Raw genomic sequence first — 22,058 nt, 5'->3', positions numbered from 1 at the left:
ACAAGTTATTGCCGTTGTAGTGTCACTTTGTAGAGTCTGGGATGAATGACCTGCTGTAGCGCTCCTTTTTACAAACGTGGTGTAAAAGTCTTTCCCTAAAAAGGAGCTGCTCAGCTCCTCTACAGTCTGGTGCAGAGGGTGGAAGTTGTTGTCCATGATGGATGTGAGCTTGGACAGCACCCTCCTCTCAGCCACTGCGTCCAGAGTGTAGCCCGGGACAGAAGCGGCCTTTCTCACCAGTTTGTTCAGTCTCTTTCTGTTCTGCTCTGCGCTGCCAGGGGCCCAGATGCCACCTGGGAGTTATAGAAGGTTTTAGCAGGGGCCAGCTCACTCCAAAGGACCTCAGCCTCCTCAGGAGGTGCTTCAGTGGTCTGTCTGTATCAGGGATCTTATTTCTGTATTTATTAATTTGTTAGTCTTTCCACTGGTGTGTAAGTCGTATTACATGAAAGACTAAAACTATAAGGGAAATTAAAATAAATGCTAAAAAGCTCATTAAAATTAAAATAGAATAAAAATTCCAAAGTAAAAAAGAAATAAAAATACAAACCAAACCATAGAGTTCCCAGACCTTGGAATCAGTCACTTAAACAAACAAAACATCTGTCAGTGTTATAATATAGAGAATGTGAAGGAGTGTTGCTTATATTTTTTCTTAATGTAATTTCAGAACAAACACAGAGGTTTTGCTCTTGAGCAGCGCAGCAGAGAATTTGCTTCAACGCAGAGCAAACAGGTAAAAACGCTCCAATCAAGGATCCAGGGCTTCTTCTGTAAAACCGTGTCTCTTTGTTTCTGCAGAAGCATCAACTTGTTCTGTTTCCTCTCCAGGACCTGTTGGTGTTCCTGCCCGTCGGCAGCCCTTTGAGTCTGTCCTCCAGCATCCCCTCCAGTCTAGCCGCCACACCACCCAGCCCGGCCACCCTCGGCCCGCCAGGCTCCAGCATCTCCTCCGGCATGAACGCCAACGCCCTGCCTTTCTACCCCACCAGTGAGACTGTGGAGTCGGTTGTCGGTATGTTAGGCTGTAGATATATACTAGAATCCACATATATCACTAAGATCCAAACAAGCTGTTGTGGTTTGTCACAGAGTCGGCTCTGGATGATCTCGATCTGAATGACTTTGGGGTCTCTGCGCTTGAGAGGAGCCTGGAAAGCAGCTCAGGCCTGCCCAGTATGGGGGTTATGCTAGGTATGTTAAAGCATCGCCGCAAAATTCTATTCAATTCAGTTTATTTATATAGCATCAATTCACACGTCATCTAAAGGCACTGTACATATAGAATTCAACCAGATCATCCTGTCAGATTGATTCATAGTTTTCCATCTAAGGAAAACCAGTTAATTACATCAACGAATGCAATCCCTCACACTAAGCATGCTTGTAGCGACAGTGGAGAGGAAAAACTCCATGTAAACAGAAAGAAACCTCCAGCAGAACCAGGCTCAGTGTGAGCGGACATCTGCCGACTGGGGTTCAAGGAGACAGAAGCAGAGATACAAAAGGCAACTGTGAATCAGCTTCACAGGCGGCCCCGTCCAGGAAACACACAGCCAGGCAGACGAGCTCCGAGCCAGCTCCCATGTCAGAGGATGAAAAGAGCACATCCAGTCAGTCACAGTCAGAGAAAAAGGACTACACTGAAAAACATCTATAAAAAATGTGTTGATGGCAGCAGCACAGCTGATATTTCTCTCCAGGATGGTGTCACAGCCAAACAGGAAAAGACCAGATGAAGCTACTATGAGAAAAAGCAGAGAGCCTAACGTTAGAGATTGAACTAACAGATTCTACAGAATAGGAGAGTAGAGATAGAATGAAGCAAAATGATGAAAATAGACACAGAATGGCAATATGTTTGTTTCTAATTAGTTCATTTGCTGTTTTTTTGCAGGAGGAAGCCAGATTCAGAGCTCAGCTCCAGTTAATATTCCAGGGTCGTTCAGCAGCTCGGCTCCTTTCAGCTCTCCTTCTCCATCGCCTCCAGTCAGGCCACAGGCCTCACCTTTCTTCTCTCCTCATCCGTCACAACCGAGCCTATCAGAAAGCCCCTTCCTCGGACCATCCCACAGCTCTTTAGGTACAAAAAACTAGATTACAGAGGAAATCTACAGGCTTTATTCTTGGGGTTGGGAATTGATAAGATTTTCACGATTCCGATTCTCTTATCGATTCTGTGAAACAAAGAACTTGGTAAGTGCACGGTGACATCCGTCTACCTTCGCCTGGGACATTCTATTTCTGCCTGCCTCGGCGAAAACAGAAGGCAGTAAACGGGAGCTGCCAGCCTCTGAGCCAGCCAGGCTACCCGTCTCGTCACAGTCATTTAAATCTAATAGAGAAGGCATCCGTTTAATGAAAAAGCATTACTGTACAATTGCGGGATATAAACTTATTTCCCCCTGATTTAAATAAACGAGGGTCACCTTTATCTCGCTCCCTGAACTGCGTAGCAACTTTGTAGCATGTTTAATAACCCCAAAGAGAGGTAGATAAGGGGTTTATTTCCAGAAACCTCATATGATTTACAAGGAACCACATTAAGCACAGCCAGTGATATAAAACTAGCTACTTCCCACCAGAGTTGCCTTCCATGCTGGTTGTAAATTTAGCTTCTGTCCGGAAGGCATCAAAAACACGGCATTCATTAAAATGTATGCCATATGTGTGCAGGTGTTTCTGCATGTTGGATTTCCCCCTGCGCATGTTATTGCCACTTTACATCCAAACTTTCAATCAGTTTACCCGATGGGACGCCATTTTTTCTATTTTGCTTTTCTAGACTTGCACCTGGTCACGTCCTACTTGCTTACTGAATGCCGTGTGCGTAACTTACTTAAAAACTTGACGTAATTTGCGCTTACCAGCGCTGGGCTGGTTGAAACCCTTAAGAGAACCGTTAAGTGAGCTGCCAAACGGTGCCATCGAATTGGAACATGCGGAACCTGTTCTGAACAGGAACCAGTTTTCGATTCCCATCCCTATTTATGCTTCTAATATTTATATTCCACTGTTTGTTTTTTTTTATTTTGTAGGTCTGAATGGTATGAGCACAAATATCTGGGAGCATTTCCCTTCAGGTCAGGGTTCTCCTGGCACTCCTCCCGCCCTGGTGCCCTCCGCCTCCCCTGCAGAGACCGCCAGACTCAAGCAGGAGCTGGAGGACGCTCACAGGGCGCTGAAGCAGTGGGGTCACAGCTGGAAACACACAGCTCAGGTAGGTAGGTAGAGGAGCGCGCGTGAGGAGCAGCGACGGCAGCGTTTTCTTTTTCTTGTGCGATCGCCTGCATGTTTACCACCTCAAACCAACCTGAATGGTTGCACGCTGGTTTCTGTTCTAGTCGTGGGCTGCAATCAGAGCGGATGCAGAGGAGTCCAGAGCAAACGCAGCGCGGTGTGCCATGGAAGCAGAACGGGCACGGGAGGCTGAGGAGGAGGCACAAAGGCAGATCTCTCTCCTACAGGAGGCGCTGGAGAGCCTGCGGAGTGGCGATAATCCACACCTTGCACTGCATCAACTCCAGCTACTGCACAGACTGCCGCTGGAGTCGGTTCTGAGCTTACAGGCCCAGCTCTGTAACTGTTTACATGCTGTAGAACAGGTATTTCCATATTTGGCCTTTATTGAAAAAAATACAGCGTCTGTAAATATATCTTAAACGTTAAGGTGAAAAATCTATAAATAAAACGGTGATTTGTTGTTCATTAGGTGGTGTACAGGAAACAGAGACAGTGCTGCGTGACGTGTGGAGGCCAGGGCTCAGCGTCGCTCCCCTGTGGCCACGGGCTGCAGTGCGACAGCTGCTCCACGTCCACAGAGTGCCCGCTGTGCCCCGAACAGACATCAGAGCAGCAGCGCTCCTGACCTCACCGCCCTGTGGGGCCGCCACAGATTCCACAGCATCCAGTCCTGATTCCACACCAACCAGCCTTGGATTCTCACCCACATTTCAACACCATAAAAAGACCAGAATTGTACTTTTTAACATTACCGTCTTACTGAGAATTAGTCACTAAAAAAAATTTAGTTTTTTTTTCTATTGTGGAATCAGGCATGATAGTGTTGCTAGTGTTACCCACGGAAAACTATACATTCTGGTGGTTTCTGCTCACGACCAGCAACACTGTTCTGCTCCCCTGCATTTGACTTATGAAAATAACCTGCTGTTATATTTTACTCTGACCCCTAACTATGAAGCATTTACATAGGTAGTTTTAAATGATATATTTCAAAAGTATAATCTCACTTTAGTGGCAACATTTCCCTAGAGTGACATGCATCCATCTGGATAGTCTGATTTTCTGAGGAGTAATGAAGTCCACTTAGTATTTTTCGGCACTTAAAACTCCAAAGACGTTATGGTCGTAATCCCCAGACAACAGGGAAATCTCGTCGTGGTTAGCTGTGTTCGTCATGGTGTCGTGATCGTGTTGTCAGTTTTAAAACTGCCTCGATGGATGGAGGATTTTTATGATATTTCAGGGAGTAGTAAAAGGTCACTCTTTAAAAACTTCAATTTAGTCCCATTTAAGGAGCTGGGTTTCTGTTTTTATTTTTTAACCCCCTCCCTTCCGTGGATTAGCTATTAAAAATTCTAATGCTCAAATATAAAAACTATAATTTGCTCAAACATGTAATCAATGGCTTTGAGTTTGTTCACTCAGGTTTTCCTCTAATATTCCTTTTTGCAGAATCTATAGGAAGATATAAAATGAAACTAACAGACTCAGTTGGTTTTAAGGTAGTATTTTATTTTTTACAGCCCTTATATTAGCTACGAATCAACCTCAGAACACTTAAGAAGGCTTTTTAGTTTATTTTTTATTTTTAAATCAATCTGTGACAGCTTTCTCTGCCAAATTTCTACAGTTGTAATCTTTGACATTTCAGTCTCAACTGTGTATAATTTATATATTTCATATATATTATATATAAATGTATACACATACAAATGTGATGCTCTTATCTTTCTCTTGCACTGATTTTGACAAACCATCGGGAAGCATAGAGGCGTGTAAATGTTTGGATGCGGGTGTGAGTGTTTCCGATCACTGTGATGGTCATGTTCAGTATGTTGTCCGCTCACAACTCATGCAACACCAGTGTTTCTGAGTGCATTCTTTTTTTTCTCTTTCTTTTTTGGTACTGATCATTAAAACAAATTGTATATTTTTGGAGGAAGAACTCGTCTCTGTGCGTTTTGTCACACTTGGGCGGCCTCCTGGGACTGTTTCTCCCGTTGGCGTCGCTTCTTTACGAAAGCCTGAGCCTCTCGCTCTCCTTTCCTGGATTCCAGCAACTTCAGGATGCTGTCCTCTGCAGACAGACATAGGGAGATGTTAAAACTACATGTAGAGTTTCAGCTAATTAACATTTTACTTTGTAAAAATCCTTAGATGCTTAGAGAACGAGATTAAAAATAATTGAACTTTAGGAGATTAGAAAAGGAACTTAATTTAATTAGCTCTCATTCCTGGGCTCGGTTAACAGATCCTGCTTCCAAGGCCTTTATTTACTGTGATGTTCTTTTATAATATTCTTTTAGCGAAACTTGTTTTAGAAGATCAAAGAGACATTGTAGATCTGTTTTATAGAGCTATCAAAACCAGACTCCAAAATTTTAAATAAAACATGAGCACACGTCATAAATTTATGAGTAAGACTCGTGAATTTCATAGTATAAATCAAAAAATTTACAAGCAAAAATTTTACATTTATGAGTATGAATCATGAATTTAGAAAAACAAATTTACGAGTAAGAATTTTAAATCAGGGAATAATATTCTCTACAAGTAAAAGTGTTAAATTTAGGAATATGAATCATACATTTAAGAGTAAAAGTTAACTAAGAATCAGATTTATAAATGATTAAGGTTAACGAGATCAAATCACAGATTAACTAGTGTCACAAATTTCTGATTATGAATAAAAAATGTACAAGTACAAATAACGTATATATTAACAATCAAAATTGTAAAAATATTATACAAGCAGATATAGTAAATGTATGAATACAGATAATAAATTTACAAGTAAAATTCATAATTTTACGAGTAAAAATTATTTTAAGAATTGTTAATTAGCAAATATACATCAGAAATCTATGATTAAGAATCAGAAATTTACAAGTACAAATCAAATCTATTAGAATCATAAACTTAAAAGTATGCACTCATAGACTTCTTAATCATACTTTTGAATACTTCATACTTTTGAATTGCATTTACAAATCTTACTGGTGAATTTTGTATTATTGTGACCTTCTAACTTGTATTCTCACAGACGTAGACCTGATGTCACGTCCATCAATGAGTTGTCAACACAGAACAAACACAAATCTGAAATTTATTCCTATATTATTGGATTTTCTTTTACAAGTTTAGACATTCAGAAATACGATTTCATTGACAGTTATCTTACTCCATAATAGAGTTGCTGTTGATCCATCTGACTTATTGTGCTCTACTATAGCAAGTATTCAGTCATTTCTTTAGCATTACTCCTACTGATGTGAGTCTTACCATTAGGTTTAGGATGCATCAGCGGCAGCCGTATTTGTATAGATGAAGCGTCTGCCTGGTTGCTGAGGTCCTCTTCTTTCTGTTCAGAGACTCCAGGTACGTCCTCCAGGGCCAGGAAGGCCTCGCCCTCAAAGTCGTCCGGCCTCAAGGTGTCGTGGTCCAGAACTGTGATGACCAAACAAGCTCCTGGAGTCTGGCACTGTTCCAGTGAAACCAGGCTGCAATGCAGAAAGAGAAACAACTTCTCATCCCAAATCCTGTAGGCTACAGCAGAAGAAAACCATTCCCTGCCATTTAGCTCTAAAACAATGAGCTTATTAATGTAGAGGACTCTGTAAAACTGAGAAAACTGTGGAAGCTACTCACAACTCAAAGGTTTCATCAAAAAGGGGATTGAGGTCACAGCTTTTGTACTGGGTGCAGCGAGGCTCTATCTCTGGAAAGATGTGGTTTGGCTCCAGACACAGGCGCACGAATGGATCACTGAGCCCTGAATCGAAACATGACGTCGTTAACTTCTCCACATTTGGTCCAATTATGAACAACTGAATTTACATCGTATATTAACACAGAGTAGAGTTCTTTATTGCGAAGTACACAGGAAACGTGTCGATGAAGGTGTTCTGGCCCGATCGGATCAAAAGGGAAACTATTTGCCAACATTCAGCAAGCTAAGTTTAGCCCATATGGTGGAACATAGTGGGGGCATCATCATGCTGTGGGTCAAAGCTGATGGGATGTTAAATAGAGCTAAACATGGGGAAATTCTTGAAAACAAATGGTTGGAGTTCAGCATCCAGCAGGAAGAAGACTAGATTATCCTGAATACAATTAAAAAAACATCAGGTTTCATTTGGAAGACATTTTTTTTAAAAGCATTTACTTCCACTCTAATAATTATCTTTGACTTTGTTTTGGTCTATCTATTATACACATAAAGAAATTAATGTATAAATATATATATAGGAAAATGTAAATCAGTCTGAAGTGATTGGAAGCCACTGAGTAGCTGGGATTGTTCTGGTTTACCGTTAGAATCCATTGGTAAGAGGCTGACTGCATTCAGCACATCGACGCGCAGCCTTTGGTCAGATCTTCTGTAGGTTGTGAGGAGGGTGACTGCTCCATATTTTTCCCCATTGTACTGGCTCTGTAATACAGCCAAGACCGAACAAAACCAAAGAATGAGGACAGCCTCTCCCAGTAGTTCTAAGGAACACCCAGCTTACTGTCTATACCCTCACCTGCTCCAATATTTTCCTTTTAAAGAACCTCTCTATGAGCTGGTGGCTGGTCAGCGAGTGGTGAGTGAGGTGCGCCTTCAGAGTCTGTCCAAGTTGAAGGAAATTAGAGAACGGGATGTAAGTTCAGTTCCATTCAGCTTATTCATATAGCGCCAATTCAAAACACATGTCATTTCAAGGCACTTTACAGTTCAACCAGATCATACAGTCAGATTTATTCAAAGTTTTCTATCTAAGGAAAACACTGGAAGAAATTGAAATTGAGGTGATAAAAGAAACATTTTGCCAATTGAAATAAAACAATTTACACTTAAAATAAAAATAAAAACATTTGCATTGTCTTGTTTCAAGTGCATATTATCTAGATACCCTTTTTAAGAGTAAAAATACTCATTCCATTGCAAACTTCTCATTTATCTACTTAAATGAAGGGTAAGTACACTTAATTTAAGAAATGTTTACTTATTGTCAGTTGTTCCTGTGAACCAGTTGCACTGGACAAAATCAAAATCTAGATAAGTCATTTTTTCTTAAAATAAGTGCATTTGTTCTTGAATTGAGAAGGAAAAAGAGACGTTTTTGCCAATGGAACAATTTACACTTAAAATAAGAAAAGGGAATTTCATTGTATGATTTCAAGTGCATTTTATTTAGATATCTCATTTTAAGAGTAAAAATACTCATTCTATTGGCAAGTCATCTCATATACCTGCTCAAATTAAGGGCAAATGCACTTAATTTGAGAAATATTTACTTGTTTATAGATTGTTTTTCCAGTGACTCATTGACTCGAAGGCAATGTGAAGGCTTGTAGTGACAGTGGAGAGGAAAAATCCCCTTTTGACAGCCTGTTCATTGCTATTTGTAGAGCGTCTGAAAAGATGATTTCATGATGTAATACTGGAGACATCAGTTGTTGGTGTCCACATTCTCACCTTATATTCATCAGAGTGTAGAGTCTTCTCAGGAAGTCCGTTACCCTCTGCATGGAAGCACTGTTCCAGGCACTAAAAACAGAGCACATCACAGTAGGTTCTAGAGGTTAAAGCTTAAACACAAACCGCTCCAGTCTATCACTAGGACCAATCTTTAGGCTACCAAGAAGGTTTATCAGTGTGTTAAAGAGGAGTTTTGACCATTCTTAAAGAACGGCATAATTGAGGTCAGACACTGATCCAGATCTTATTTTGCTCCTTATTTTGCTCCCAACGAACAAGGCTCTGTGCAGAAAGTTCTCCTAGAGTTCTCCTCCATACCTATATGTACAGGTGTAACTTTCTGATGGACTGGTGTGGACATGTCCCTACCAATAATCTCTGTTATTTTCCCACTTTCCACTCCTTTACTTTAGCCAAAGGTAACAGAGGTTGGGTGCAGCTAACTGGGTTCATAGCGTTCTCAGTCAGTTTTTTTTTTTTCCTCTCTCCTGCTGCTCCCATGACCCGCCTCTCGGTGTAACATCATCGGATCTGTTGCTTGGAGACATTTGATTAGCATTTGGAGAAGGGACACAGCAGCACTCAGTGAATATTAACCGGCAGCTGCTTTGATGTATGTTTAAGTAAAAGTTAAGAGGCGGGATGATTAAAAAAATAAGAAAAATCTGTTCGTTAGACATACAGAGCTTTTTCAGCTATAAATGGCAACAGATTGTAAGTTTAAACAAGTTAGTATTATAATGCAAGAAGCTTGAGAAAACATAGTATGTTCTTCTTTATTATTTAAAAAAGTTGGCCTTCTTAGATGACCATGACTCCCAGTTACAGGTTAAAATGTTTTCTTATTGAACAGACAGACTCAGACTGCAGAGCTTCTACATATCTTGAAATTTTGTTTCTGGCATCATTATATTAGTAAAGATGTTCATAAATCTTTTTAAACAGAGCACAGAGAGAAGCAGGGAGAGCTGCAGATTTAAAAGGTGAAACAAATTTACTGGGATATGCAACATGCAATAAAATATCTCCAAGTTTACCAGAAAGTTTACAAGAAAAAAAATATGCTTTGCTATATTTAAAATGCAGCATATCCATATTTTTCTGGATGGATAGAATTTAAATTGTATTTCTAGGCATGATTTATCTATTTTAGCATTGGAATCGGAATGGAATTGGAATGCCCTAAAAGACATCTCTCTAACATCTGTAAATATAAACATCAGTGTATATATATATATATATATATATATATATATATATATATATATATATATATATATATATATAAAAGGAAAAAAATTAAAGGAGAAAAATCACAATTCACCCATTTTTTTTTTTGCATCTTTATCATCACTTATTCTAAGTTTTTGTTTAGATGATAAATCCAAATTTTTATCATGACTAGAAACTTATGATAAGGATAAAACAGGGGTCACCTTACTTTTATTGGGAAGGAAGGAAGGAAGGAAGGAAGGAAGGAAGGAAGGAAGGAAGGAAGGAAGGAAGGATCAGTGTTAACCTATTCTTCATACACAATAATCATATATTTATTGTTATTTTAACTCCTTATTTTCTTTATGATATTGCCATTTTGAAATCTCTATAAATGTTTAAATACTCTGTGTGATTAAAATGAGGAAATGCACAATAAATGATTAAAGAACAAGGGAATCAGAATCAATAAAAAAAGTTCATCTGAGCACACTGGTGAGTTGTGCTGTTTTCAGAAGATGCTGTGGGCACCCCATCAGGCCCCTGAGGGCCCCTTAGTGCCCACGGGATAAAAGATATAAAAAATGCCCACCCCCACTCTGTTCATGCTAACCTGTATGCTGATATGTTCTGTTTACCTTCCAGCAAAAACACAGACACGAAAGTCTTGGACAGCGCTCCTAAAATCTGCTGTATCTTTATATTATTGTAATAATGCTCTGAACTTCCATATCAAAGCCTTTTTTGTACCATGTTTTTTCTCCCGCACTGTTTACATTTGATTACTACTGCACTTTATGGAATGGAAACGTTCTGAAAACAGTACAAGACGAAATGTCATTTTGTATACACTCAGTGTTTACAAAATGACATTAAAAATGGTCTAAGTCTAAATCTAAGTCTAAGTCTAAATATAAAACATGGCTAACAGGAATTCAGTCATTTGTTACCTTAAAACCTTAAATGAGATACAGTCAGATGAGTGGACCAACCTGCAGCGTATAGAGAAGCCTCTGGCAGAACACCATGAGCCCTTCTTGCTGTGAATGCTGGGTAGCAACCTGATAGAGGATTTTCACTGAGTTTTGCCACAACGGAGTCAGAAGGCTGGTCAGAAAGAAAATGAAAATGAGGCATCATTTAATATTTAAAGCGATAGAAGACATTTTTCTCATTTGGCAGTGAGGAGCACCTGTTAAAGTTCTCTTGAACCAGGTTTTCATTCATGTATTGAAGCTCCTGTTCAAGGTAGCGCATCAGAGGGGCTGCAGCCTGAAAGCAGAGCAGAGAGGGAAGATGAAGGGAGAACAGAAGCTGTTTGCATCCAGGGTTAGCGTTAGATAAGATAAGCAAAGTGAGGTCATGAGGAACACTCACATCCTCTGTGGACTTGGAGGGAATCCTCCGCCTGGTCGACATGCTTCTGACCAGAGTCTCAATGTCTGTGTTAAGCTGAGATCAAACACAGAACTTTATCAACATGTTTTCAACATTTCAGGAAACAAAGAATAAAAACAAGCCAGCTTGTCTGCAAAAGTATTGGCACCCCTCTTAGTTTTCAAATTTTACTAATTAAACCACAAACTGTGTTTGTATTAAACCCTTTGAAGTCAATATTTTATTAAACTGGACTTTGACTAGACCATCTTAACTCACCGTGCTGCAAGGTGAATCTATTCCCCAATAAAATCTCAAACAGTAAACAGATTTTTTTCAGCTTTTATTATCATTACACTGTCACAGGTACAGAGCAATAAAAATTAACTCTCTGCATTTAACCCATCCCATTGGGGAGCAGTGTGGGGTTAAGGGTCTTTGCTCAGGGACCCAGAGTGGCAGTCAGTGGGAGTGGAGCTCAAACTCAGAACCTTAGGATTCTCTTTAATAGCTGAAGAAAAATACCTCCACAGCATGATGCTGCCAACACCTTGCATCACCTTAGAAACAAAATGCTCAAGGTGATATCTATGAAAATCATGATCCTTAAATTTTGGTGAGGACCCTGTTACAACTTAAAAATTATTACCCCACGGCATTACGCTGCCACTACCTTGCTGTCTTGGGATAAGGTTCAATCAGGATGAAGCGCAAACAGATTTTAGGAGGATACGGCAAATAATTGGCTTCTGCTAAACCTGGGCAGTTTTCCTTTGACTTCAAAGGTACCAACAGCTTTTTGTTGGTTTATTAAAAAAAAAAAAAACCCAAATTACGCAGAAGTTGGTGTTTGTAAGTTGGCTTTAAGTTCAAGGGGTATGAATACTTTTGTTATACCTGTTTTCCAAGTGTGTCCAGCGCTGATCGTATCTCTTTGCAGAGGATGCTCTTGGCCTGCTGCAGCTGCGAATGCAGAGTGTTTTCAAACTGGCTTTGGCCAATGACGCTCTGAGTGCGAACCCGAAGCCCCTCCCAGTTGAGCTGAGTAGGAAGCCGGGTCAGGACCAAGCGTAAGTGCTCCAAGTCGTTCACTACAACACACAGCTGTGAACAAGAGAAAAAAAACAACAACTCAGAAACATGAAACTTGGCAGGAAAGGTTTCTAAGTGAGCATGTGCCTACCATGTTGATGGCACTGCTGTGGTCCGAGTTCTCAGACAGAACCCGGACCCTCTCCTTCAAGAGATGACAGTAGTTCACTACAATCTTACACACATCCTGAAAACATAAACAGTTGCTCTTTAGTTGTAGCAATCGAATCAGTAGAAGAACAAAGTCGTGTTAGGAGATGCAGTCTGTACCTCGGTGAGTTTCACCATGAGCATGAAGGCCTCTTCAGGATCAGGCCAAGACAGCTGCTCCCACAGCTGGCAGATCGGCTGGATACACGCTACCAGGTCCACAGCAGAGGAGCTGTGCTTTATGGGGACGACACCAGTTTGCAGCGGCTGGAGCTGAGTGAACAATGGCTTTAGTTTTAGAGCTTTGTGTGGTTTGGCTAAAACATGGAGGCCACTATTGGATTCTATTGCTACAGTTGGAAACAGTGGTGTTTTTTACATGAATGGCATCCTGAGTAAGGCCCTCCTTTAAAATATGAACCTACTCTAGGAAGACATGTTGGACGTGTTACCTGGTCCACCTGCACAGCCCTCTCCACCCGGTCCTGAGTGGTGGTGAACGCCTGGTTGAGCCAGTATGGCAGAGCATCCCTGAAACCCTCATGAAAGTCTGTCAGCTGGAGTAAGCCCCTGAAAATACAAGCAGGTTCTTCACCTTTCACATCACATGTTAAAAGTGTTTTCTGTGCATTCTGCTGACAGCATTCCATTTTATTGGTATCAATGAATTTTGTTTTAACTTATTGTATTTATCGAGCTATAGCCACCATAATAGCATCATTCCTAAAAAAAAACTAAAAAGCCCCTAGTAATAAACTAAGAGTAAAAATCTGTTTTATGTTTCTTTTTTTCCTTCCCCTATACTCTGATACTACGGAAGCCCTGAATGGCAAGTGAGAAAAAAATTAAATTAAAATTAAACATACAAACAAAATACTGCTGAAAGAAAAAATGAATCTTTGTTTAGATTTCTAAGTCTTTTTTTTTGCTCACCACTAACACAACTCAAAAGAAAAAGAAAAAAAAAACCATGTTTTTTTTTGTCCCAGTTGCCTTTCAGGTCTTCCGTATTTCCCTGTATCCACTGCAACCAACTGAGAGGCTGGTCATCAACTGACCAATCAGCAATGTGTGCTAACAGATTTCATATTTGCAAAAAAAAAAAAACAATAATACAGACAAAAAAAGTACCATAGTTTGTGGATAACAAAATGTTCATGAGTTAATTATAGATCAGAGTATTTCTGCAAGGTACTGTAAATAGTTGTTTTACTGAAGCATGCTTAATGATCACTAAGACTAAGCATTAATAAGCCAAAAAAGAAATGAATCTAACAGCGGCTGGTAGGTTAGATAAAAAATAAATAAATACACCATATTAAAAACAGGCTGCAACAATTTTGACCTTTTCTGCAGGAAGGCCTTGTCTTTGTGGATGGCCTGCAAGCTCAGATAGACTGGGAACAGGCTTTTGGCGAGGTTCAGCTCCATTTGGCCCTCCATAATGGCTAAGGTTTCTTTCACTTCCTTTGCAATCTATGGAGAGCAATAAACAAAAAAACGTTAATTTGAGGTGATTAATAAAGAGGGATTTCATGTTGAAGGGCATGAACCTATCAGTAGCAACTTACCAGGGTGTCAAATTTCTGATAGACAACAGTGAAAACATCGACCTGCACAGCACTACAGAGAGGGTAACAGATTAAATGAAACACTTTACTCATATCGGGTTTAATCACTGAATACAAGTACAGGAGTCTATGTAGTTTATGGGGTAAAAGTCCCTGTGTTTTTATAAAAAGCTACTTTGGCAGGAAATGTTCCGTTGCTGGTTTTACCTGACAAAAACTCTGTTCCACACATCCTTGTTGTGTTTTATGTCATCCTGTACTTCTGCAATCAGCCTAGAGAGGGCGCTCCCGATCTCTGTCAGGTCCTGTATTGCAGCAGAATCATCCAATTAAACCACATTCCCACCCTAGTGTCTCTGATTACATTATGGATAGCATAAATTGTACTCTATAGATACAACCATGTTATTATAAATCAGAATTAAAAACATTGTAAAGGAAAACATTTTATTTGCAAAAAAAGGAGAGTGTTATTTCACCTCTTCCTTGCAGTTGGGATTAATTTGTGTTGGTTTATCACAGAACATTGAGTAGATGTTCTGTGATATGGAGATTATGGTTTTAAACCATGAAATGTGGAAACGTCTAGGGGTGTGAATACTTAAAAAATACAATATATGTGAAAAACTAAAAACTGAATATAAGTAAAAAAAATATCATCCTATCTACTTGCATAGAATGGTTAAACTTTTACATACAAGGCTGTATTACAACAGAAATACATAAAAATAGTGCTGATAAAATCATTCTGATCATTATGATCTTTATCAATAAATCTTTGTAAATTATTGTGACTCTACCTTAGTCATTGGCTGGTGCAAGCCCTTTTTGATTGTAAACCACTCCTCGGTACCTGTCTGATATAAAAGTTATATTTCAAGATGATGTGTTTACATAAAAGGAGAATGGTAATCTACAATTATAATTTCAAAGATGGCTCACCTGGATGGCATCATAGACACCATCATGAAGCTCAAAGTGGGCTGGATTCAGTTTCTGAAAAGCCTGAGTCTTACAGATCTGGACCAAGATCCTGGATTAATGACATGAAAAAAAAGCATATTATAAAATAACTACTCATAATTGAAGCACCTCTGTTTATTTTCTGACCATTACCTTAGTAATGTGTGTAATTTTGGAGTCGCACTGGGAGTAGGGGGGAAGATGTCTCTGTATTTGGAAACCAAACAGAGTCCGTACTGCAGGAAACCGTGTAAAGAGTCTCCAAGTTCCTGTTTCTATTAACAAAAAACCAACACTTTACACAATAACCATCCGTGCTGAAATCTTAACTTCTAGTTTAATCTAAGTTTTCACAGAAAACAAAAGTTACTCATGCAGATAGTTTCAAATCAGCTTCAATTGATTTAAATGTTGTTCACACCATCGGGTTTTAATTTGTGTCTTGAAAAGGGAGAAACTGAGTCCAGGTAATTGAGATATTATGTGTCTCTGAAATGCATTCAAATGTCAGATGAGTTCAAATGTAACCGCCAAGTCATATTGTTTGGTCCCTGGCGGTTAGTCGTGGGTGTATACCTGCTGGTAGGGCAGCTCCTGCTGATGCCAGTGGTACTCTATGCTGGTGAGCTGCTGGAACAGCACAGACGAGTCCACCTCTAAGCTCTGGTACAGTTTACTGTAAGCCACCCACTTCCTGGCAGAGGTAAACACAATCACACTTGTTTAGAACAGAGAGATGACAGAAAGCTCATATATATTGTTATGTCAACTAAGCTATGTGGTTGACAGTGTTGTCGAAAGTTCTTTTATAAAGATATGTTCGTGAAAGAATTGTGGTGTGGTATCTAAAATCTACCTATAAATAAGTGTATGGTCCACAGCTGCATGGTGCATTCTTTTTAATCCTCCCCACCAAGTGTGGTTTCGAGGGGTACTTATGAGTAGTCAGTGTGTTAGATGAAGAATCAGGGAGAAATTTCCACGTGGGAGGCAAGCTAACGGCTTTTCAGAACACGGAGGGATTCCCATCATCTGACGCAGCTAAAACAGAAAGGCTGTTTCTCAATTCAAAAGAACGTGAGTAGGGGCTCATGTCCTCGCCAAGTATGATCTTGAGAAGAACACAGGAAAGCATGGAGAATGTGAGCACGCAGCATAAATATGAGTAAATTGGAACAGAAGCGTACTCGTGTCGACACCACACACTGAGGTCGTCTGGAGTTGCATTTCACCTTCTGTTATTAATAGTCTCTAGATAATAATAAATCTTACTTTGCTATTTAGTGGGGGGATAATAATTAACAAAGTCAGATAAACACAAATCAAATGAATATTTGGCCAAATAAAACTAAAAACTAGCCATCAGAGCCAGAGGTACTTCACACACGGCTATGCAGAGAGATGGCTGCTGCAGACGGGCTAATGTTAGGCCTGGCTAAGGATGGCCTCGAAGGTCCGCTGGTTGCCACGGTCCTCCCAACATTGGACATTTTTTTTAAATGACGGATTAAATCAGCCTTAAATTATCTTAAAACATATAGAACAGCAGCATCGAACAAGTGAAGTTTTGAATGGGATTCCTAACAAAGAGCACCGCCTGTGTACGCGGGTCTGGGCAGCTCTGACAGAAATAATATTTGAAGCCAGGATGGTAATCTAGATGAACTGACTGCACTAATGATGTTTTCAGGTGGACTTTCTCACTTCAAAATAGATTCAAACTAGTTTTTACCCACTGATCACAGCACGTGCGTTTTTGCTGCTCTTGCTGCTTTAGGTGTGAATAGGGTGACCAGATGTCCTTTTTTCCCCGGACATGTCCCACTTTTCATACCTAAAAAAGTGTCCGGGGGGAATTTTAAATCCATCCAGGATTTTGGTCGACTACAGTGCGGCAGAGTCATGAGCTCCGGGGCTGGGGACAGAGCGACCGAACCTGACCCGGTGACGGTAGCCTGGACACTGGCGGCCCCGTGCTTCCCCCCGCCTGCCCGGTAAGGCGGGGAAACCCAAATCTGGTCACCATAGGTGTGAGCGTCCTGCTCGACCATTGGGGGTAAATTCATTCATGTGTTAGGGTACACGCACCACCATGATTGACGTGTCAGAAACCAATCGTGTACAACGGACCTTCTTTTGTGATTGGTTGGGGTTATTCAATGATTTCACACTGTAGCGGGGACCATTTATTTTAGTTTCACTTCTAGACCTTCTATTTCACTGCTTGCTAAGCAGCTTTGGGGAGATCTTTAAGGTAAAAATGCGTTAGAAAAGATCTCCTACTGCACCTTTAATACTCTTAGCTCTGCGAGCGCTCCATTTGAAGCTGCTGCTTCCACAGTGCATGCTGGGATAGCTGTTAGACTGGAGAACGGACAAGTCTGCGCTGATGCATGACAATATGAACTTATATCTAATTGTCTTTTTGGTTATGTATAGCCTAGGGCAGAAAGAGAGATACTCTTAATGAGTTTTCAATTTCAGTTTTCCAAAATGCTCATCCTACGAAAAATGAAGGTGTGACATCATTTATAATATTAAGATGATACATAGGATGGATGAAAGGTTGGTTGTGTATTGAAAAATGCTTTGCCAGATATATGAAATGTGTGCTTGTGCCAGGAATAACTATTTTGTTTAATTAGTTTAAGAGCCTCCGTGTTATGAGCAGGTTTCTTTTTATGTATCAGACAAATGCAGCAGTAAAGAGAAAAGATAAAGAGCAAACATGTGTAATGGACCACAGACCCAATATAAAAATAGTTTTATCACAATCATGTTCATAAATAACATTTCCAAAACCATACTTCATTTGCAAGTTAACCCTGACCCTTGTTTTCAGCTAGACCAAAGTTTACATGTTTGATCTGTAACCAGGCTAGTTGAACTTCTACAAATGAAGCAGGCAATCTGTTGATCTATTCATGCAAGAACTCTTTACATCCAGAAAAACAGATTCTGTCATTTAAACAGCTCTGATGTGACAGAGCCTTTAAACGATCCCAACTGCAGCAAACACTTGGTAAAATGTTGCCTGCTAGTAAGTACTTCAAACAAACCTTCTTTAACTAAAAAATTAACACTGTCCTTAAAGCAATAAACAAGAACTGTACTAAAGATAAAAAAAAATTAGGCATAAAAAACTGCTGTCATGATGTACAGGCCTTCCTATAAGATCATGTGATGTAAAAGTCCTCAGTGTATGCAGAAGTTGAGGTTGAAACAGGGATCAGTTCTAATTCTCAGTGGTTGAACCTTAGAGGAGTGGAGAAAAGATGCTTTTTCTGTACAATTTTTAACTCATAGATTTTCCTGAGTTCACTCAAAGCATTTCAGAACTGCAGAGGAGGGTAAGTAGGGATGGAGCCTAAAAATCTACTCAACCAGCCAGAGGGAAACGGGTAACAAGTCTGTAGGGCAGATGTAAAGGCCTGCATGATAGACATGATACCCTAAGATGTATCTTATATTTACCATTTTAATAAGATTTTAATTGATCTTCATCTTGTTTGAAAGGCCTTACATTGGTGTGTATTTCACTGGTGTAAATACTGCAGCTTCAGGTCCCATAAAATCCTCCTGAAATACACAATTGGTCCTAGAGCCTAAGATTTGACATCCCTAAATCAGTGGCGATTGCCCCTTCTGTGGCCCAATTTTTGAAAAACACATGGTAAAGTGCCCTCTAGGCAGGCAATATGTGTCCTAAAGTGCCCTCAAGCGCCCTCTCGGGAGCCAAAACTTGTGCTAAAGTGTCCTCTTAGGATCTAAAACGTGTGTTAAAGTGTCCTCTCAGGAGCCAAAATGAACTCTAAGGTCCCCTCATTTGCCCTATTGGGTACCAAAATGCATGCTAAAGTGCCATTTGGGGAACTAAAACACATGCTAGAGTGACCTTTCTGGAGCTAAAACTCGTGCTACAATGTACTCTCAGGAGCCACAACACATACTATAGTTCCCTCACCAGAGCCCAAATGCATGCTAAAGTGCCCTCTATAGTGATGAGATCGCGTTATATTGTGTGTGTCATTTTTTTTTCTTTCCTGCCCTTCAAAATGTCTGTGCATGTCCCTGATGTTAGAGCACAAGGTTGTAGGACCTGATTGGATCAAGAAGTTGACTTCTGGAAGGTAAAAGGGGTAAGGCCAGGAATTTTTCCTTCAGTGGACCATCCTTCTTTAACACTAAGACTAAGATTATGTTGGTAAAGGTGGGAATGTTTTTAAATTTTTATTCTGATTTGACTTTGAGTGCATGTAGACCAAATAAATCAAAGTGGTCTCCATTTATAAATCCTTAATTATTACAAGGGTTTATTACAAGGGTTTTGCAATGTGCTTTACTTTTACAATAGTCTATAAATGGAAAAGAGTGTGCTTACGCCAGGTCTTGGAGAAAAGGAGAGAGGTCGTTTTGCGTAGCGTAGAGTTCAAGCAGAGTCTGGGCCTCACCACACAACGCCCCTTTCCATGGAGCAGAGCTCTGGTCAGGAAAAATGTAAGAGTGGGGTTAAAAAAGAAAAAAAGTGTTAACAGCAGCCCTGAAAGAAAGTGTTAGTTGCACCTGTTGCTTGGAGATGTAAGCTTGAACAAACTGCTGCAGAATCCCACAGTAGTTGGTGTAGGCGCTGCGACCTGCACTCAGAGTCCCGTCTCTCTGGAAGTAACACAAAAATACTTACAGCTCATGTTCTGATACACTTTACACACACAAAAAAAATACCAGAACTGAAATATTTTGACACTATTAGTTACCTTAAAAAAATTAAGTTGATAAACTTAAAATCACAAGTTATTAGAAATTACCTGTTATTTAAGTTCCTCCTTTAGATTTCAGTTGAATCAGGATAATTATTTACTCCAATTATAAACATTCCACTAACTACTATTTGAGGATTTTAGTTTTATGAACTCAAATGTTTTAATAGGCAAAGAGTCTAAGATTTCTGTTCAGATGTTTCTTTTTCCCAAAAAGGACACTAGGACTAGTATTACTACCTATTCAGATATGTATAGAGTGAATTCTGTTCCATTATTATTGGAGGTAAAGATTTTTTGTAAATGGAAAAAAGAAAACTATATAGATTCATCTTATTTTTGTAAACTGATTTGTAAACTAATATGAAAAAAAATGCAATCCGGAAATTAAACTTTGAAAGAGGTTTCAATAAAAAAAAGCAGTCTGACAGCAAGTTTGCCTGTTTCTCATGTTTTTTTTTTTACTTTTTATTTTAGGTCATTTAAAAAATAAATTTCAACTGCAACTGTTATGGTGTGTTCAGACCAGATGGGGAGTGTGCGGCAAATACGACTTCCTATGAAATCTGTGTGGGAAGGGAGCGGAAGCGGGCAGCGGTAAATCCCATGTGGTGAGGGCGTTAACTGCTCTGCCCGCACCTCCTGCAACTTGACAAAACTGAGGTGTTGTCAAATAGCAGCACCGCATGGAGAGAGCAGAGCAGTGATCGCTGAAGTTCAAAGGAGCTAAACTTTTCTATGACACTGTGACAAGGCAACCAATCAGGGACTGCTTATAGGGGACGCTTTTTTCACCTCGAATGGAATACAGAGGAAAATATTTTTAAAAAAATGTTGTAACTGTTAAAAAAAAAGGTAGAGAGTTTTTTGAGAGTGGTTTTTAGGTGGGTTTATAAAAAGATGTTTTAATTTAGTCCTAGAAGCACTGCTCGTTGTCCTCACTTACCTCCAGCACAGACCCTAGTCTGTCACTGCCCATTGCCCAGCATCAGTGCATTCTGTGGGGGTAGATTTACATGGAAGTACAGCAGAGTCTGACCGTAATCCAGAGGAACAAAAGCAAACTCTTTTTTTTCTGTGCTTTTGGAGATTTTCCAAAACTTGATAGTCTCCCCAAGGTGATTCAAACGTTTTTTTTTATGGAAAACCATTTAGTAGCAGCCTGTGATGTCAAGTTTCATCTGTGCTTTTTTTGTGAAATGCCAACAGCTATTGAGACTTTGACAGGAAATGCTATGGGGTTGCCAGGGATAAGGACAGCTCCCAAACAAAGGATCTGAGTAGGCTGGTGATTTACACAGGAAAAACAATAACTTCATATCAGGAAACATGCGCAGCAATTACATCTGCTGGGGTGGCGATGTCATTGGCTAAAATTAAAAATTATTATATCTCAAAAACCAAATCAGCACAAATGACAGTTTTACCTACACAAATCAAGTAGGCTAGTTCATTTCAATTTAATTTGAAGCTTAATAGGGAATAAGTCGACCTCTGAGTGACCTCAAAAAAAAATCTTTAATATCTCTAAAACAGCAGCATGTGTGATCTTTTATTTCATTTATTTTTCATTTTTACAAAATGCCATTTTAAGTGCACAGATCTGCACCGAAGAAGCGTTAACCAGTCTATTTGCTGAGATTTTTTCACGTCAGTGAGGTGTCAGCTTCACGCAGCTGAAACTCCTCCTATTTGATGACGTGGTCCAAAGTGTATATAATATAACAATATAATAACATAATATAAGTTTTTCTCTTATATGTATATCTATGGTGTAAACACTGTGCATCTGTAATACAGAACAATGAACTTCATGTGGGGCTCACAGAAAACTCAACGTTCTGTCTGTGCCTGTGGCTCCTGAACTCGACTCCACCAGGGCCTGCAATGAATTTGCTAATTTCTTTACTGAGAAAATCCTAAAGATCAGAGGATCAGTTTATACATCCATATCAAGTTTAGTACCAAAGTTGTCTCCAACTGGAATTGATCTCTGCGGCCTGACTGGGAGAATCATCCTCCGTCAATGGATAAATGGGAATTACTCCCACGAAATATCACAGCCGTCTAAACGTATGTTCTGATTGAAATGTCTCTCTTAAAATGACGCGTTGTTAATTGGAACTAGATAAGTGAACTAAATAGTTAACTGAATTTGAAATCTTTTATATTCTAGAAAGGCAATGCAGCTCCAGTTAAATTTTTTTGCTTTAAATGGTAAAAAGTAAT

At 39.7% G+C, this 22,058-nt stretch overlaps 2 protein-coding genes across 3 annotated transcripts in view; one reads left to right on the top strand and one right to left on the bottom strand.

Moving 5' to 3' along the window:
- unk (unkempt family zinc finger) overlaps positions 1-4,740 on the top strand; it is a 14,290-nt gene extending 9,550 nt beyond the window's left edge. The window contains exons 9-15 of one of the 2 annotated variants that reach the window (XR_001481880.1): positions 671-736; positions 832-1,015; positions 1,093-1,194; positions 1,898-2,083; positions 3,039-3,224; positions 3,345-3,605; positions 3,713-3,855. Coding sequence is in view for 1 of the 2 variants with exons in the window: in XM_015395869.1 (XP_015251355.1) it covers positions 671-736; positions 832-1,015; positions 1,093-1,194; positions 1,898-2,083; positions 3,039-3,220; positions 3,345-3,605; positions 3,713-3,868 (1,137 nt within the window). In the remaining variant the exon portion in view is untranslated. Of the gene's footprint in view, positions 1-670; positions 737-831; positions 1,016-1,092; positions 1,195-1,897; positions 2,084-3,038; positions 3,225-3,344; positions 3,606-3,712 lie in introns of both variants that reach the window. The other variant, XM_015395869.1, reaches the window with a different exon arrangement.
- unc13d (unc-13 homolog D (C. elegans)) overlaps positions 4,740-22,058 on the bottom strand; it is a 31,379-nt gene continuing 14,060 nt past the window's right edge. The window contains exons 13-34 of the mRNA XM_015395652.1: positions 19,636-19,728; positions 19,454-19,554; positions 15,649-15,766; positions 15,226-15,347; positions 15,052-15,142; positions 14,910-14,966; positions 14,317-14,414; positions 14,110-14,161; positions 13,884-14,014; positions 12,991-13,108; positions 12,659-12,811; positions 12,480-12,575; positions 12,194-12,400; positions 11,297-11,371; positions 11,112-11,191; positions 10,912-11,026; positions 8,705-8,776; positions 7,770-7,853; positions 7,555-7,675; positions 6,892-7,015; positions 6,526-6,743; positions 4,740-5,320 (exon numbers count right to left, since the gene is read on the bottom strand). Coding sequence (XP_015251138.1) covers positions 5,208-5,320; positions 6,526-6,743; positions 6,892-7,015; positions 7,555-7,675; positions 7,770-7,853; positions 8,705-8,776; positions 10,912-11,026; positions 11,112-11,191; positions 11,297-11,371; positions 12,194-12,400; positions 12,480-12,575; positions 12,659-12,811; positions 12,991-13,108; positions 13,884-14,014; positions 14,110-14,161; positions 14,317-14,414; positions 14,910-14,966; positions 15,052-15,142; positions 15,226-15,347; positions 15,649-15,766; positions 19,454-19,554; positions 19,636-19,728 — 2,439 coding nt within the window. The 3' untranslated portion in view covers positions 4,740-5,207. The remainder of the gene's footprint in view (positions 5,321-6,525; positions 6,744-6,891; positions 7,016-7,554; positions 7,676-7,769; positions 7,854-8,704; positions 8,777-10,911; positions 11,027-11,111; positions 11,192-11,296; positions 11,372-12,193; positions 12,401-12,479; positions 12,576-12,658; positions 12,812-12,990; positions 13,109-13,883; positions 14,015-14,109; positions 14,162-14,316; positions 14,415-14,909; positions 14,967-15,051; positions 15,143-15,225; positions 15,348-15,648; positions 15,767-19,453; positions 19,555-19,635; positions 19,729-22,058) is intronic.

This window comes from Cyprinodon variegatus, unplaced genomic scaffold (assembly GCF_000732505.1).
Source record: "Cyprinodon variegatus isolate N-32 unplaced genomic scaffold, C_variegatus-1.0 Scaffold26, whole genome shotgun sequence".
NCBI lineage: Eukaryota > Metazoa > Chordata > Actinopteri > Cyprinodontiformes > Cyprinodontidae > Cyprinodon > Cyprinodon variegatus.
The sequence above is the reverse complement of the archived record's forward strand: the minus strand, read 5'-3'. Positions and strand labels throughout refer to the sequence as shown.